The sequence below is a fragment of the Pygoscelis adeliae genome, unplaced genomic scaffold, assembly GCF_000699105.1.
Source record: "Pygoscelis adeliae isolate BGI_AS28 unplaced genomic scaffold, ASM69910v1 Scaffold27, whole genome shotgun sequence".
Classification (NCBI taxonomy): Eukaryota; Metazoa; Chordata; class Aves; order Sphenisciformes; family Spheniscidae; genus Pygoscelis; species Pygoscelis adeliae.
This window is the reverse complement of record NW_008825410.1, coordinates 8443682-8460690: the sequence shown is the minus strand read 5'-3', so window position 1 is coordinate 8460690 and position 17009 is coordinate 8443682. Positions and strand designations below refer to the sequence as shown.

The 17009-nt window shown below is 41.1% G+C and overlaps 1 protein-coding gene across 1 annotated transcript in view; it reads right to left on the bottom strand.

Moving 5' to 3' along the window:
• Positions 1-6552, bottom strand: part of SPAG6 (sperm associated antigen 6) — a 28433-nt gene extending 21881 nt beyond the window's left edge. Inside the window, exons 1-3 of the mRNA XM_009330612.1 lie at positions 6541-6552; positions 4421-4636; positions 687-870 (exon numbers count right to left, since the gene is read on the bottom strand). Coding sequence (XP_009328887.1) covers positions 687-870; positions 4421-4636; positions 6541-6552 — 412 coding nt within the window. The remainder of the gene's footprint in view (positions 1-686; positions 871-4420; positions 4637-6540) is intronic.
• Between the last annotated feature and the right edge of the window lie 10457 nt (positions 6553-17009).

Genomic DNA, 17009 nt, shown 5'->3' with positions numbered 1-17009 from the left:
TTCTTCGATTCATAGCTCTAAACTTTTACTTGAACTATATAAATAGCTGGTAAAAGAATTATCAACCACGTGGATCAGCTTTTAAATAGGAACGTGACACTGCCAGTGAGTTATACAACTGCTTGTGAGACAGCAGTGAACTGCTCGATATCAGATTCCTAGGATCTATTCCTGACTCTCAGAGAAGAGTGTGGTCTACTGGCTAATGATAACATAGTCAGCGCAATGAATTTGGCACATTTATCCTGCAGGCACTGCTGCAAGCTGAATGAAACCTGGTTCTGCCTAGGCTCCTCCATTTTGCTATGTATATAAAATAAGAACTAATGTTGAGCAAAAGAAACTTTGTTCCACAATAACAGTTACACAATACATAAAGATTCTGAAATCTCTTCATGAAGGAGAATAAAACAGAGTGTCCTTTCCTGGCCATGGGCCCAATGCATCTCCTCATAGAGCACCTCTCGTAACCGGGCACCGCAGGTGTCAGATATGCCAGTTTCCCACAAAAGGTACAGCATTGTCAGATTGGTATAGTTAGAGTAGGTTTTTATTCCAAAATTAAATTTTTATAACAGTAGAGAAGAAAAAGCATATTGTTCTATTTATGAACATTACAATAATGCAATTTATTGTAATTCTTACATAGCATTAAGCTGAAAGATAACACATGTGAAACTTGTTACCTGAATTGTGTCGGGCAATATACCCAAGTGCCCAAGATGCAGCTTCTTTGACTCCAGGGTCAAAATCTTCCAAGCAAATCACAAGCATTTCCAGTGCTCCACACTGAACTATTGCCTGAGCTAGCTGTGGAGAATGTTTACCAACTGCTCTTAGCACAAATGCAGCTGCTTTCTTGTAGAAACGCTATACAAATTAGAAAGAAAGAAAAAAAAGCTTTTACTAACATAATATAGTTCAAAGCGTAATACAGTACAGACATGCATAAATTAAACTTTTTTAGTAGCAGCAATATCTCATACAGATCCAAATCAGGACCACCAGACATCACACAATGAACCTTACAGTCCTTCTTTGAGACAGCTCATTATCTAAAATTTGCAGTAAGTGCATAAACAAACAGAAAAAAATGAGAGGGCTGAGAGGATATGGGGAAAAGATAATAGTCTAGATAAGTCTGTTTGTTTAAGTGAGTAGTGAATGATAAGAGCTGCAAAAACAATAGCTCTTAACGTATTTAACCAGATTACACAGGTTATGCAGGGCAACCTCCTAAAATAATTCTACCCATCTGTGACACTTGCAAGGTTTCACAATTTCTAATGTATATACCCTCACAACATCTCTATGAGAAAAACATTGTTTACATTTACAAACAGGAAACAGAGGCACAGAGAACTAGATCCAACAAAATGGTTTAGGATCTGAATCCTGAAATGCCTAAATACTGCCTAAGCCCACAGCTAAGATCCTGAAAACCCATCCCACCAAACACCCACACTGGATGACCCTCAGTTTTGACCAGGCAGCCTGCAATTCTATTCCTGCATGTGTCCAGAAACAGCTCACTTTTGACAGGACTAAACAGCTTGGCATCTCTGTTACAAGTTCAAGTGAAATCCAAGCACTTGTCTCAGTTCTACCCATCTCCCTCAGTGCTGGACCAAATACATGTTTTGAGCATATATATGACATACGATGCTGCACATATCATGGGGTTCCATGTGAATTACGGTGGTGGTTGTGATTTCTTCTAGAAGCAGAGTTAAAGTTTTCCCCAAAAAAGTCACATTTCAGTCTCCTCCTGCAGTTTCATAGCTATCATTGGGATGTGGAAGCTGAAGACTAAATTTCTTCTCCTGCCTTGCAGTTTCAAAATCTAGAGCCCAGTTAAAGCACTCTGGCCACAGACAACTGTGTTGGGAGAAAGACAGTTCAACTCCCTTTTGAAGCCACTGTGCAGCAATGAGTGCAAGATTCATTGGGACACAAATAATCGACTGCTACATCCATGTGCCCGAAATATACTTTCCAGCCTGGCACTTGACAGATCAGTCCTACAGACTAGCTCTAGAAGGCTCTCTGTCTGTGTGCCTGCTGGCTTTAATCTCATTCCAAGATGCTTGATTCTCCCCTCCTCTGCACAGGGAGCCCGGGCACTTCACAGTGCTCAATTCCTAATGTCAAGGTACCCAAAACTTAAACAACACAAAGCCCACATCCCTTTTGGATCAAGTCCAAAGAAACAAAGAACCACGTGAGTGCTTTTGTGCATCCTGTGAGGTTCCCAAACACCTTTGAAAGTCTGATCTAAAGCACTAAGGTATGGCAACAGAGGAGCATCTGCAATGGCTCCGCAGGAAGTAAAAGGGACCCAGGCCCACTCCCTGGCCCTGAAGGGAAGTGACACAGCATACCATGTCCACCCACCTAAACTCCTCTTCCCTCAAAGCACAACGGCCTCATCTATACTACTGGAAACTGTCCCCACCTTGTGCTATCTCCTAAACTGTGTCCAGACATTGCCGAGTAGTTTGATGGTTGGCATTGGCTAAAACCAATGTTAACAATTAAAGAGCACAGTCATCTTCCAGTGCTCAAACACATGCCTTGACCCTGCTTAGTTTACCAGTACTGATATAATTCCTTGATGCCAAAAATCCAGTCTTCTAAGTTAAGGCCTACAAGCAGGTACATTAAACATAATTTACAAGCAAAGCATTAAACATCATTTAGGGGGAACAGAATTAAAGGGAAATAGTACAGACAAATGGTCAAACATCTAGCTAATGGAAGTTACTCTAAGTTTTGCTGAACTCAATGGAGCTATAGTTGTTTACACCAGTCTATGTCTGTGCAAATATGGGTATGTTATTTCTGTTAAGTAATTCTGTTCCTGGCAAAGAAAAACACTTCTTTGTTTTTATTATTCAAAATACATTTATTTACAAACAAACCGTATTCACAGGCACAGTCAGAACACACTGTAAAACTGTATTTTGCTCAGTTTAATTGACAAAACATTGATCTGGGATGTGACCCTGTAACTGTTCTCCATAAATCAGTAGAATCAATATTTATTGTGTGCTCAAAGAATCTCCTCCTTAAATATAGATGTTGATACGTGAAGAGTGGAATGGAAACCTATCTCGGTTGGGTTTTTTTGCCTATGGGAAGTAACAAACCGCATGCATTGCTAAACTCTGCATGAACTGGATAATGAGTTTCCTTCACCTGCCCTCAGTCACCAAGGCATAGTAGGCTTTCCATGACCTCACACTAATCTTGCTGCTGCCCCAAGTGATTCTGAATTACAGCCATCTCAATGTAACGACAGAATGGGCAGTAACATGGAAGAGATAAATCAGAGTACTCAAGCTAATTTAGTGAGGGCTTTGAGTTGTAGCAGGGGGATAGTGTCCAAACCAAAATAGAGGGTAGTTTTGTTCCCCTTCTTCCCTTAAAAGTAGAAATAAAATAATAAAAATAATTATAAACTTGTCTAACTAAAACCTTAACTTTCTTTCCATACACTACCAGTTTCTTTAGCTTTTTTTTTTTTTTAAGATTAATTATATAGGCAATGACCTATATGCACAAAAAAATACGAGTACTTACATTTATGTTTTCCTGAAAAGACTGAACATGAAAATATATAGTTTTCCAAATTATATTTCCATTGAAATCCTACTTCTCCTAAATCTAATAAATCAAAACTGCAACCTAAGTATGGCTGTGTATCAATGTACTTAACTCTCAGCTGTCTCTCTCTTTTTCCAGTTATTAGGAACCTTATTTGAAAGTATTTCTGTTAATCTAGGTTAGGATCACTGGAAAATCAAAGCTGGAATATACGCAAAACCTGAAGAAAAATTGCAAGAAGGGAGAAAAAGACCACGAGATTTATTTGCATTGCAATTGTGACTACACTTTTGTTTGTTTGTTTTTGACAAATATGAAGATGAAAACCTTTCAGTATATTTTCCTGTGTCAGTGGTTTGATATTTCTCATGCTACAGATTTCCAAATGGCTATGTTTGGAAATATTAAATATTTCATTACAGAAGTTCAGGTTTTTTATATGTATTTTACAAGTGTCTGGTATAATCCACAAATCCTAGTCAATTATCACTACAGTTTTCAAATTGTCTCATTTTAAAAGAGGGACCTTTTATAAAGCATCACTCAACATTTTAAAAACGTAACAGTGCCATGAATGTATCTCCTATCGTGCACTAAAAGGTAAGATGATATTTTAAAGTCAAGCTTATTTGAAGTCAAACTTAGGCACACAGTACACATTGATCTCTCAGGCGTTCAAACATACATGCTGTCTCTGACTTCAGTACATTTATTGCTGTATTAAAATAACAGCACATAGCTGATACAGAAAGATTTCCCTTTCCCTGTGCAATAGTAAAAAAAATGATTACTTCAGAAAACAATGATGCCTTACATTCTGCTCAGACAATGAACACACAAGCTGTGGAAGAATGTCTCCCTTCACGACGGCCTCTGCCAGGTCATCGTTATAATTGGCAAGTCTCCCAAGAGCCAAAGCAGCAGTCTGTTGAATAGTTGGGACGACATCCAGCAAAAGAGGTCTCAGCAAAGACATTACACCTGAGTTACACCAGGAAGAGAAAAGCCCATTTGGTAAGCAGAAATTTTTCTAAACATTTGCCTTTATTCATAAAAACCTATTAAATTACTCTTCCAGGTAATAAGAACTTGTAGGAAATCCAGGTGTTCCACTGAAATGAAGTCGGCACTTGGATAGCACTGCTGATGCATAGCAATGTTTCTGCCCATTTTTCGTAGGTAGAAAACACTTCTGAAATATAAAAAAGTCACATGTAGAAATAAGCTATATTCAAACATCTATAAAATACATGTCTTAAGGTATACACAAGAAAATAAAATGCATATGTTAAAGTATGCACAGGAAACTATCTGGAGGTCCTGGTGAGCTGACATTGGCATGTCACTCATTCAGCATGCCAGCAGAACCTCTGCATTGAATTACACCAAATTACATTTCAGCTATTATAAGCAATGATTGATTTGGGGACCAATATCCATAATATGTTACACTCCAGATAGAAGAGTCGAAGATTTTCTTATTAAGTTATTATTTATGATGTGTTTTCACTGATGAGTCCACAGTGTATCAGTTAAACATAAAAGAATACGAAAGTCTATTCCCTAAGGTGGTCTTACAATACATACTTGAAATTATAGGTGAGGTAAGCAGCCGTGACATGAACCATTAGCAGTTATGGCCTAAGAAAGTCCTTACATGAATAAACATCTGGCTAAAAATAGGAAGAGTAAACTTTCCATTCTTGCAATAGGAGGGAGGAGGTCACGGTGCAATTCTGCAGGCCTCCGTGTATTCATCAGTGATCTGGAACAGCATGAACAGTTAAGTGAGACTTTGCTGGTGACTCAAAGTTATTCAAGGTAGTACCAGTGAGGGGAACTGTAAGGAACTAGAGACTCAATGACTGGATAACAAAATGGCAAGTGAAATGGAACACATATGGGGAAGGCAATCCCAACCTCACATATGCAGTCATAGACCCCGAACAGATCACTACCACCCAGGAGAAAGATCTCAGTGTTAGACAGACAGTTCCACAGAGATACCAGCTCATTGCTCAGTAGCAGAGAAGAAGCTTTACCCACAGAAGTATACAGAGCGCTCAGGATTATCTGGAAAGGAATAGAGACCAAAGCAGAGACCATCACTATGCTATTGTATAAATCTATCCTACATTTAATACCCTCCCCTAGAGTAGAACTGAAAAAGGTTCAGTGAAAGGCAACAAGGATGATCAAAGATGACCACTCTGTATGTGGAAGCTCTTCCTACAGTTAAACTAAGACTCTTCAATAGGGATATAGATGAGATCCACACGGTTACACAAAAAATATGATTTGTAAGGTCTGGGAAGGGAAAATTACTTGTATTGGCGATTCTTCGAAAGTGCTGTCCCTGTACCAGCCAGCTGCATGAATTAATACTTCTGAGCTTTATACCTCAGCCAGAAAGCAATGCTCTCTGAAGATGCAGAAGTGCTACAAAAGAACACCACACACTCTGAGCTACAGTCAGAAATCTCCATATCAGCTGTCTCAGTTCTTTCCACTACATTTTTTTGCTAACAAAGATAAAGATTAGCTGGGTGACTGTGGAAGAAAGCAAGACTTCCCTTCTCAAGGGCTCGTGTGGTTATAAGCACTGAACAAAGGTCTTTTGGTGCGACAGTCCCACAACAGTGGGATCATTGCATAATGGCAGATGACACCCAGGTGTTGAACAGGCACACCATGACAAGGAAAAGCTGAGCAAGGAATAGTCCAAAGGGATGGAGGCTATAACAAGTTACATCCGTAGCGTACTTCTGTATAGAAGAGCACTCTGAAAAGAAAAAAAGTAAGTTGAGCAGCAGTGTAATTCTCACAGAAAACATTTATTTTAAATTAAAACCAAATTGCTCCCAGCAAGAAGAAAACAGCCTAATAATCTATACGTGGCTCAAAGAGGGGGGTGGGAGGTGCGGTAAAACTAACCATGGAGGCCATGCTGACCGCTAATGAATTTGTTCTTGGAAGGTCAATACTCCAGGCAGAAGCTGCACTACCATGAGAGGCAGGGCCTCCCAGGATGTCACAAGCCAAAATAACACAGGTCTCGGGGACACGCAGTAAAAGGAGAAAAGTGAAATGAAGTTATGATGTCAAATAGCACTACAGAAGCAAAATGGCTCTGAAACATGCATTCATTGGACGCGTACATGTAGAACCTATGGAAATAGGTCTGTAGTATAGCTGGGGCCTGCTTGCACTTCTGTCAAAGCCACTGGGAGCTGAAAGAGGCCTCCTGTGTACCAACAGACAAAAGCTAGATCCTCCAGTATTGTAAGATCAATGTGAATTAATTTAGCACTTTGCAGAAATCACTACTTCAGAATGCGGTCATCATATTGACATCTTCTCACAAACTCTCCCAAATAGCAGGTATGGTCTCATTAGCAAGTTATGCTTCATATCAAAATGCACTAAGTACTTTATATGACAAATTAAAAGTAAAAACAAATAAACATGTCAGTTGGAGCCAACCCCGTATATCATCTACAATGAGCTATCTTCTAGCAAGTCACCTGCACCCTCTATGGGAAGGCATTTTCTTGTCCTTCCCTCTAACATCAGTTGCATGGTCAAACAGCTGCTGAAATTCCTAAGGGGACCTCATGCTATTCTGACTCTATTTACACTCAAGGTATTTCAGTAAAGCAGGAACAGTTCGGAGTAGTACACTTGTATTTGGTGTACAGATATTACATTTCAGCCCTTAACTTGAGACAATATGAAAACAAGATTATTTAGAATCATTAAGGTTGGAAAAGACCTCTAAGATCATCGAGTCCAACCATCAACCCAACACCACCATGTCCACTAAACCATGTCCCTAAGCACCTCATCTACCCGTCTTTTAAATACTTCCAGGGATGGTGACTCAACCACTTCCCTGGGCAGCCTCTTCCAATGTTTAACCACTCTTTCAGTAAAGACATTTTTCCTCACGTCCAATCTAAACCCCCCCGTGGTGCAACTTGAGGCCATTTCCTCTCGTCCTATCACTAGTTACTTGGGAGAAGAGACCGACACCCACCTCGCTACAACCTCCTTTCAGGTAGTTGTAGAGAGCAATGAGGTCTCACCTCAGCCTCCTTTTCTCCAGGCTAAACAACCCCAGTTCCCTCAGCCGCTCCTCAGAAGACTTGTTCTCCAGACCCTTCACCAGCCTCGTTGCCCTTCTCTGGACACGCTCCAGCACCTCAACGTCCTTCTTGTAGTGAGGGGCCCAAAACTGAACCCAGTATTCGAGGTGCGGCCTCACCAGTGGTGAGTACAGGGGCATGATCACTTCCCTACGCCTGCTGGCCACACTAGTTCTGATACAGGCCAGGATGCCATTGGCCTTCTTGGCCGCCTGGGCACACTGCTGGCTCATGTTCAGCCGGCTGTCAACCAACACGCCCAGGTCCTTTTCCGCCAGGCAGCTTTCCAGCCACTCTTCCCCAAGCCTGTAGCGCTGCATGGGGTTGTTGTGGCCAAAGTGCAGGACCCGGCACTTGGCCTTGTTGAATCTCATACAGTTGGCCTCGGCCCATCGATCCAGCCTGTCCAGGTCCCTCTGCAGAGCCTTCCTACCCTCGAGCAGATCAACACTCCCACCCAACTTGGTGTGGTCTGCAAACTGACTGAGGGTGCACTCGATCCCCTCGTCCAGATCATTGATAAAGATACTGAACAAGACCAGCCCCAAAACTGAGCCCTGGGGAACACCGCTCGTGACCGGCCGCCAACTGGATTGAACTCCATTTACCACAACTCTCTGGGCCCGGCCGTCCAGCCAGTTTTTGACCCAGCGCAGAGTACACCTGTCTAAGCCGTGAGCCGCCAGCTTCTCTAGGAGAATGCTGTGGGAGACGGCGTCAAAGGCCTTACTGAAGTCCAGGTAGACCACATCCACAGCCTTTCCCTCATCCACTAGGCGGGTCACCTGGTCATAGAAGGAGATTTAATAAATTAAAAAATTAATTTTTATTTTTAATTTAATAAATTAAAAAAAGAAAAGGGGGGCAGGGAGAAAAAAAAATTAGTTTTACTGACATAAAAGAGACTGTTAGAAGTGGTTGGGGGAGAAGGAAACTGCACTTCAGTGTGCAGTGTCCTGACTCTAGAAAAGCCAAGAGCCTGATGGGTGGGCCATTCAACCAGGATGTGGCAGACAGTTCAATTCTGATTATGGTCTCAAAATCCAGTGAAATTTAAACAGACTAGAATCACCTTACCCAGGAGGAGCCCATGAGCTAGATCCAGACCATGTGACATGTTTCTGGCCTGCATGACATACCTAGACACAGCAAAATGTAAAATCACATTTAAGAAAGTTTACATATACATATGCCTTGAGTTGTCCCAAATATGAGATTCATATCATTTGTATTTTCAAGATTAGCTGATACAGATTTCACTTTTAGAATAGGCTAAAAAGCCTTGAGCCTGAAAATGCTTCCAAGCAGCATGCCTCCCCATGACCAATGACATTCATTTCACTGTAGTATAAGCCACGTAAAGCTTGGTGATGACATTTAAGTGTCAGCACAAAACATTTTACTGCGAATTGTTTTAGCTGATGAAACTGAAGGTGAGGAAAGAGATGAAAAGTGAAATGGGAGTGACTGAAGAAAGGACACAAGATGCTAAAACAGGATTGGAAAAAAAGAAAAACAGTGAATGGATGGTTTAGAAATAATAGAAACTGTGCTGATCCTCAAGGAGACTATATTTTCCCAAAGTGGTGTCTGAATGTGAGAAAAGACAGTGAAAAAATAATTATCATTACAAGAGCTTTGGAGGAACACGAAAAAGAAAAATCAATTCTTGTTGCTGTACAAGCCTTATATTGACATCAAATTAACTGAGAATTGAGAGAAGTGTATAGGCCTAGATTATGCCTGTGCATTGAACATAATTAAAAGCTTCTACCTCTGCTTCCCACCTTCTCTAAAAAGTTTCCTTCTCTGCATCAAGATGCTATCCATCATCTTCTGACTACTCTGCAATACCAACTGCTTGAGGAGTTTTCACTATTGTCATGATTTTTACATCTTCAGCAAACCGAGTATTTCTTTCTTTACAGCACTTAAAAAATAAACAATTAATTCTGAGAGTGTGAAAACAGCTACATAGAGATTATATGGTCTCCACTAAAACACCTATAGGAAAACGAAGATGTCCACCTTTCCTTCTATGACTTTTGAAGATAGTGCTGGAAAGGACAGATGTGCCTAACAGGAGGAGGCTTTCCTGTCCTGGGCTCAACCCAGCTCCTTCTCCCAGAGATAGCTGTATTTGGTGAGCTCCTCCATTTGATCTCTTCCTTTCTTTTCACTGTCCTGTCTACAGCAAAGTCTACCCCTCTTCTCCAAAGGGTTCCAAGCCAGGATTTCTATCAGCATTTTGAATTAAATTCAAATTCATTTAACATTTTCTTAGAGCAGGAAAATAAGTAAGAACCTTCCAACAACTTCCTTTTACCTCTACCATTCACTCAAGTAAACAGGGCCATACAGAGTAGAGAGTAGCAGTATCTTGTAGGAGAACTCTTTGGTCTTCTTCTAAATAAGTCTGTTGTGACAGAAGTAGGAAATTCATTAACTCTAATTCAAAGGCAGCAACACAGAAAGTAAACTACAAAATAAGGCATTTAGACCATTGGGCTAGATTTGTTTTGGAAGACTTCCCACTAGCAACTCAGAAACAGGGTAACAAAGAATTACTGCCAAATATTCTCTCTTGCATTATGGAACCTTGACTGACCTTGGGCAAGGAATGATTCCCCTTTCTATCCTCAGTTTCCCACTCAGATTTGTTTCAAAGAATGACACACTTGAGGAGTGTGTATTAAGGGTGATTCAGCTTCTAAAGTGGAGCCTGATGCACTTTCTTTTAGCAAGCAAGTGCTGGCTGCTGCCTATCTGGAAAAAAAACCCACTCAGGGCAGCAGCAGGTTCCAAGTTTTTTCATTCCAAGTTTCTGTAGCCAGTCAGCCACTATTCTGGAGACAGCAATCTTTGTTTGGTCATTTTGATTTCTTGGGGAAAACCACCTGGAAGTCATGCAGAATCCCTCTACTCTCCTCCCACACCCGCCAAACCCTTGTCAAACCTGACTAGTCACAAGTCAGAGAAATACCACTCTACATTTGAAATTCTCTCCATTTCTGCACCTGAAGATGACCATTCCTACCCTACCCTCCTTCCTTAAAAACAAAACTTATATATGTTTTAAAATGTAAATGTGGAGAAAAGTCATTCTACACTAGCGTTGTCTCTGGACACACTCATCTTGAAGATGCTGTCCTTCTAATTTATGCTTTGGATCAAATATAACATTGCCTTCTCATTTTTGTGTGCTACCCGTTACACTAAGAACATTCACTGAGCTAACATTCGCCGAGCTCAAACATTCATCCTATCACCTTGATTCTTCAGGGCTCCTGATGTCAAATTCAGCTGATTTAACAAGGAAATAAGATGGAAATTTATTTCTGCCTCACCCCAACTCCCTATCTTCAACCACCCTTCCCTAGAAGCAGCATAGCAGAGAGTTTTAAGTACAAGACTTAAAACAAATTTCCCAGAATAGTGAGAGAGAGAACTTTCACATTCACTTGTCTTGACACGGCCTCTTCCAGAGACAACGTGGTACACACTTCTCAAGCACATACTCAAGCGTGACTCACCCTGAGAAAGGACTCCTCACTGCGACGGTTCCATGCACAACACAACTACAATCCTTCAAATATCAAAGGGAACATAAATACAGTTTGGTTACAGAGACTCTGGGTAATCAAGTAATTCATACAGCAATTACCAGATGGTGTGGGACATAATGCAGATTCAGTTTGACAGCAGGGCTGGAGATTTCTGAAGGATCGAGGAGCAGTAAGTTTCTCCTCCTTAAAAGCTGATCTGGCTGATCATTTCCCAGACCCTGTTTCTGTATTAACGGAGCAGAACTAATCCTGTTCCAAGAGGACCGAGTTTCTGAAAGTGCCCCTCACAGGGCTAGTTAGTGGCCACCACACAATCCTTCACAGACACACCAAAACCAAGGTGGTCACAAGGAGCTGCTTCTTTTTAACAGCCACTTGTTAAGATGAGACTGAAGTTTCTAACAAATTCTGACTTTGAAATTTTACTTGCAAATCTCCTCCAAACAGGCCAGGAGGCTGAGAAGAGGAGGAATCCTGGAGCAGTTGAGTTTTCAGTTGATTGAGTTACAGAAAAAGCCAGTCCTCCAGCTTCAGCCGCATTTACTTTCTCCTTCTCTGTCATCTTTCTGGTACTTTCCTTAATACACAGCCTCCTTCTTCCCTTCATCAGGCACCACCACATCATCAAGCCTTAGGGAAAGCCACTCTCCTCACTTCATCTACTACAACTCCAAAGATAACCTTCTGCCTTTCATGTCATGTTGCATACTTCTCTCCCACTTCTCCTCCCACTAAAGCTCAGCAAAGCTTTTAATTCAAAATAAAAATAATTTAAAAAAAAAAAAAAGCAAGTGCATCCTTCACAAGAGAGGGTGCATAAACCCAAATGTTGAAACTGGCTATATGGGGGCACTGGAGTCTCTCAATGCATATCCACTTGCAAGGTCCAGATAGGGCAAGAACCCAGATGCTTTAAGGGAGCAGCTCTTTTTCTGCACAGCTGACTCAACAGCCATCCTACCTACACACCCTATGGTCCCAGCAGGCTTTCTACAAAGCAATATGCTATCAGAGCACATTCTTTAATATTATTTAAAATGTGGAACTACATCCTGAAATCCCTTCCCAGAGCCTGATCCTCCTTACACAGGGCCAAGTGTCCAACTGTCACATTCAAAATAGGTACATTTAAAATACATACACTAGAAAGAAAAGTTGAGAAAAGCATGGGCAGAAAGACTCAATGTAATTGGATGAGGGAAATAAATTTGAACAGCCTTTTCTCAAAAATAAAGACTCCTAAAACCACTCCAAAGATTTGGATATACAGCTTTTAAAACCTGTGGCCAGTGGAATAGCTCTGGAGCCAAGAAAGAACTAACGCTCATGACATCATCCTTTACCTGCATAAAAACAGACCATGAAGTAGGAGATGATCTGCCATGCCACAATGGTTTGTGATGGAGCCCTAGTCTGACGCAGACAAGCCCTGCCCCCAAGCTATAGCCTCTTGCCAACACAGATTGTGAGGAACAGATACAGGAGAAGATGCCCAGAGGTAAAAGAAGAGGAGAGGACTCAGTCCTGGAGTATAGCTTGTATGCTGGAGTGTAAGGCCTCAGAAGTAGCTTGATACCAGGCAGAATGGAAAGGAAACCTGGGCTTAGGGTTGTGGGCTGATGGAGTCGGAGGACAGTTGGAAGAGATTCACTGGGAAAGGGTCTGCCTTTACACTGACATTTTGGAACCTTCCTGGAACCCTGCAGACTGGCCAGCAAGTAGGTAAGGCAGAGGAACAGAAGTTGAAGTTATCTGCCTGAGATGATAAAAATACCCTAGCAGCAATGAGAAGGGAACCCAGGTGTGCAGGGTCCCAACACACAGAGTCCCATGGCAACACACAGGCTGCTAGACCACACAGCTTCAAGTTTTTTTTTCCATGTTCCAGACTCAGCTTTCCCAATTACTTCCACAGCCATTATTCTTAAGAATGTGATCAGCCCCAAGAAAGGGGTTAAAGAGGTGATCTTGTAATATCTTTAAAGTCAAAGGCTAAGTTGCAAGACTAAACTGTTTCTTAATCCCAACGATATCCTTAAATAACTTACAAATTAAAAGCAACGATCCCACCACAAGCTCTAATGCAAAAGAAATTAAAATTTAATTCATGAGAGAATACAAAAATGAATACCCAGAAGTAATTCAAGTCTTATTCTGATACATTTATTAATGCTGAATTGTAAATGCCTCTAAAAAAAAAATCAAAACAAAACGCTATTTTAAAGGGACTATTTATTTACAGAATGCTGCACTTCACAAGGCAGATGAAGAAAGAAGAATTAGGCCCTCAGTGACTACCACTCCTAGAAACATACTGAAACCAGTTCAGATTTTCTCCTAAATTTTCTAAAAGACAGAAAGCTGCCTAAATCTCAGTGCAAGAAAGAGAGCTCAAGTTCATCTGCCGTTATAATTGAAAATAGTCTGTTTCTAGGATTTTAAATTTTGGAAGTGTGAGGGGGTGTGGAGCTCAATAATGCATTCCAGTACCAAACTTCATGAGCTGTAGCTGCCAAATGAATAGATTTATTTTCAAAGAGTATGTTTAAAACCATTACTATCAAAGTAGCTTCTCCCATTAGTCAGCAGCCCCCCAGAAAGGAGATTTGATAAGTTAATTGTCTGTCATTGTTCCAAGTATATATTTACTAAACGGAAAAAGTTTAGGAGTTTTGGAGGAGATTTTTTTTTCCAAGTATCCATTAATTAAACATTCAAATAACAAATCCTGCAATTATTATTCATGGTAGTATTTAATCATAAGGAACCACCTTTATCAAAGCCAACCACAGAGTTGGAAAACACATAGGAATGACCTCTGACAAAGGAATTTCTCTGATCATTCCTTGCACTTCCCTGCTACCAGAAAGCTGTTGAGCTCCCAGGCACTAACCCCCCAGGACATTCCTGACCACAAGAACGCCAGTGCCATGTAAGCGTGTCAAAGTCCAGGGCCAGATTCCAGTTCCCTGGTTACAACCACTTTCGGGACTTCTGCTCAGTGGGAAAGGCAGCTCCAGAGCTTGATGGGATACAGAAGCCTCAGAAGAGAGATGCCCTGGGAGAAGGTGGCCTTCCTGTTGACCCTCTCTGACCTTCTTTCCAGCTTGCCAGTTCCCACTAGTTTTCCTTACAGGTCATACATAGGAGTCTCCACAATAATGGTACCTTAAGGTTCCTCAACAGCCAAGCCAGCATAAGAAACACCCACCTCTGATCCTGGCCGCTTGCTCCCCTCCATGCTGCAGTCTGCCACCTCCTAATTTGCATCAATACCACTGCTTGTACCTGGTTTAATACCACAGAAGCAGGGCTTATAGTGTAGTCAAGAATTATTTTTTAAACATACTTCCATCTTTCATGATGGTGTCCAGAGACACCTCCTCAAAGAACAAGGTCTCAAACTAGTATTTATAAGATATTAAGTATTTATCAAAAGGACTTCTAAAAATGGGGCCAAACGCTTTATTCCTTGAGCACTGATCTTTCACTGTTGCCAGTCTGAATTTTGGATATTCTAGGAATATAAGCCGAGGCCAATAATACAAGAGTACACTACAGTACATTATAAGGGCTCAATTTTGTTCAAATTCAAGTCACTGTAATCTTGTCTTCTCCTTCAGCAGAAGATCAAACCTTCAGATCCAACCGAAGAACCCTGCAAGGTGCCCCTGACTCCTAAAGCTAATGGAAAATGACAGCAGGCAAAGACTGTCCGCATTTTCTTAAAACAGCGATCTCCCTAAGGGACAGCTAACTTTCTTTACCAGAATAAGAAACGAGCCCCAAATCCTTTTATATATGGATTTATACAGAGATAAGTGTATAGACAGACATCTTTCTTTCTCAAATCATTGCTCCAGAGCTCACTAGATCAAGGCCATAAAAGGTACGCCAGTTATCTGCTAGACAGCTATGTCTCAAAATATTTGTATAAGTGCTTTAAAAAAGGACCAAATCACGTTTTATTTGGGAGAGTTTTTAAAAAACACTTAATCACATTTAATTTAGGAGGAGGTTTTAGAACCTGTACGTAGCACATCCAGAAAAGGTCAAAACTAACAGCTATCATTTTAATTATATAACTGAATTAGTTTTAAAGGCACAGGTTGGGGAAGAGGGTAAAATATTTGTGGGCCTCAGCCACTCAAATAAATTGCAATAGGAAACACTATATTTGCAGACATTCCCTTCTTCTCTAGCATCTGAAAAACTAAAGCCTGTGGAAAAGCAGCTCAGTACCAGAATGAGCCAAGAAGGATGATAACCTACACAAATGCATACTTCCACATTACTACCCCAGAGCCTGATCCTTGTAAAATTAACCTTCAAACCAACACTAGCTGTGCGCAGAAGAAAGTTTCGAGCCTCCAAACTGATTATTTCTTCTGCACAAGCAACAAATCAGTTCCAAGGTAAATCAGATTACATCAAATAATTATTTTAAGAAGAAATACAATGTAATTAAAGTTAGCTTGGCACTTTGTTTGCTTTCTTAAAATAGAAACTTTCTGCATTTTTAAAAACACTGAACTGTAAGAAGCCTGCCTAAATGGGATCTCTCTGTGAGCAGCTGAAACTAGAACCGTAAATGGACACAGAGGGACCTCTTCTTACAAATAAGACATAAATTATTCCTATGGCCAGGATGTCCCTTTGGTAAATGGAGATGATTTGTGTAAACTAAAGCAGAGACATTAACTCACTGAAAGATGGGGGGGGGGGGAATATAAGGGGCATAGCAAGGCAATACAAAAGGCCTGGTGTCAACATGTCACTCCCATAATCAAAGCAAATGTTTCTTTAACAAGAATTTAAGTGATAGGTTTTCAGCAAAACCATTTTAATAGACAGTTGTAAATACAACTGGAAGTTGAAAGTATTTACGTGATTGGTTTTCGTGTTTGTTTGTTGCCATTGTATCTCAGAAAAGACTGACAGCTTTATTAGATTTGGGCAACAAGTATTAAAAACAAAATCGAGACAAACCAAAACATAATCAATTCATGAATACCATATGGTAAACCAACTACAGATTTATAGCACTTTTTCAATCTGCCTTTCAGGTAATCAATTACTGAGCACTTCTTTTTCCTCTTTTAAGCTCAGGAACTCCGGACAAGCAGAGTGGGTCTGCCAGATGCACAACAGCTGGTGGAAGTGCTCCCGCAGCTCCTGTTTCTAAAAATGCTCAATTTGGTTCACGACATCCCACGACAGCAATACAACAAAAGCGAATCCCTCCTGAGCTGAGCAAATCTGCTGGCAAAAAGCATTGAAGAATATAGGAACAACTTGTAAAGCTAGTATAAAAATCGTTACTTCTAAAGTAGGTTTTCCTTGGGAAGTCAGCGCTGGTGTCACCGGGAATTCCATTTTCTACACTTTACATAAAGCTATATCGGAAGCACGAGGAAGTAAATGAAGAAGTGGGTTATACTGAAAAATTTTCCCTGAAATAAAAATAAGTTATGAGATCACAGCCAGAGGCATCTACCTCGAAGCAAACGCAGAAATAACCCTGCAGACAGGCAGGGCAACCCGCGCCTGCAGCTGACGAGCGTCATTAGCTTTCCCACCGCGCCGCAGGGGACTCGCCAAGCGCGTCCTCGCACCGCGGGGCCGGGGGACCAGGCCAAATCCTCCGGGGAAAAAAATCCTTGGAAACTAAGCGGCCTCCCCGGGGGGGGGG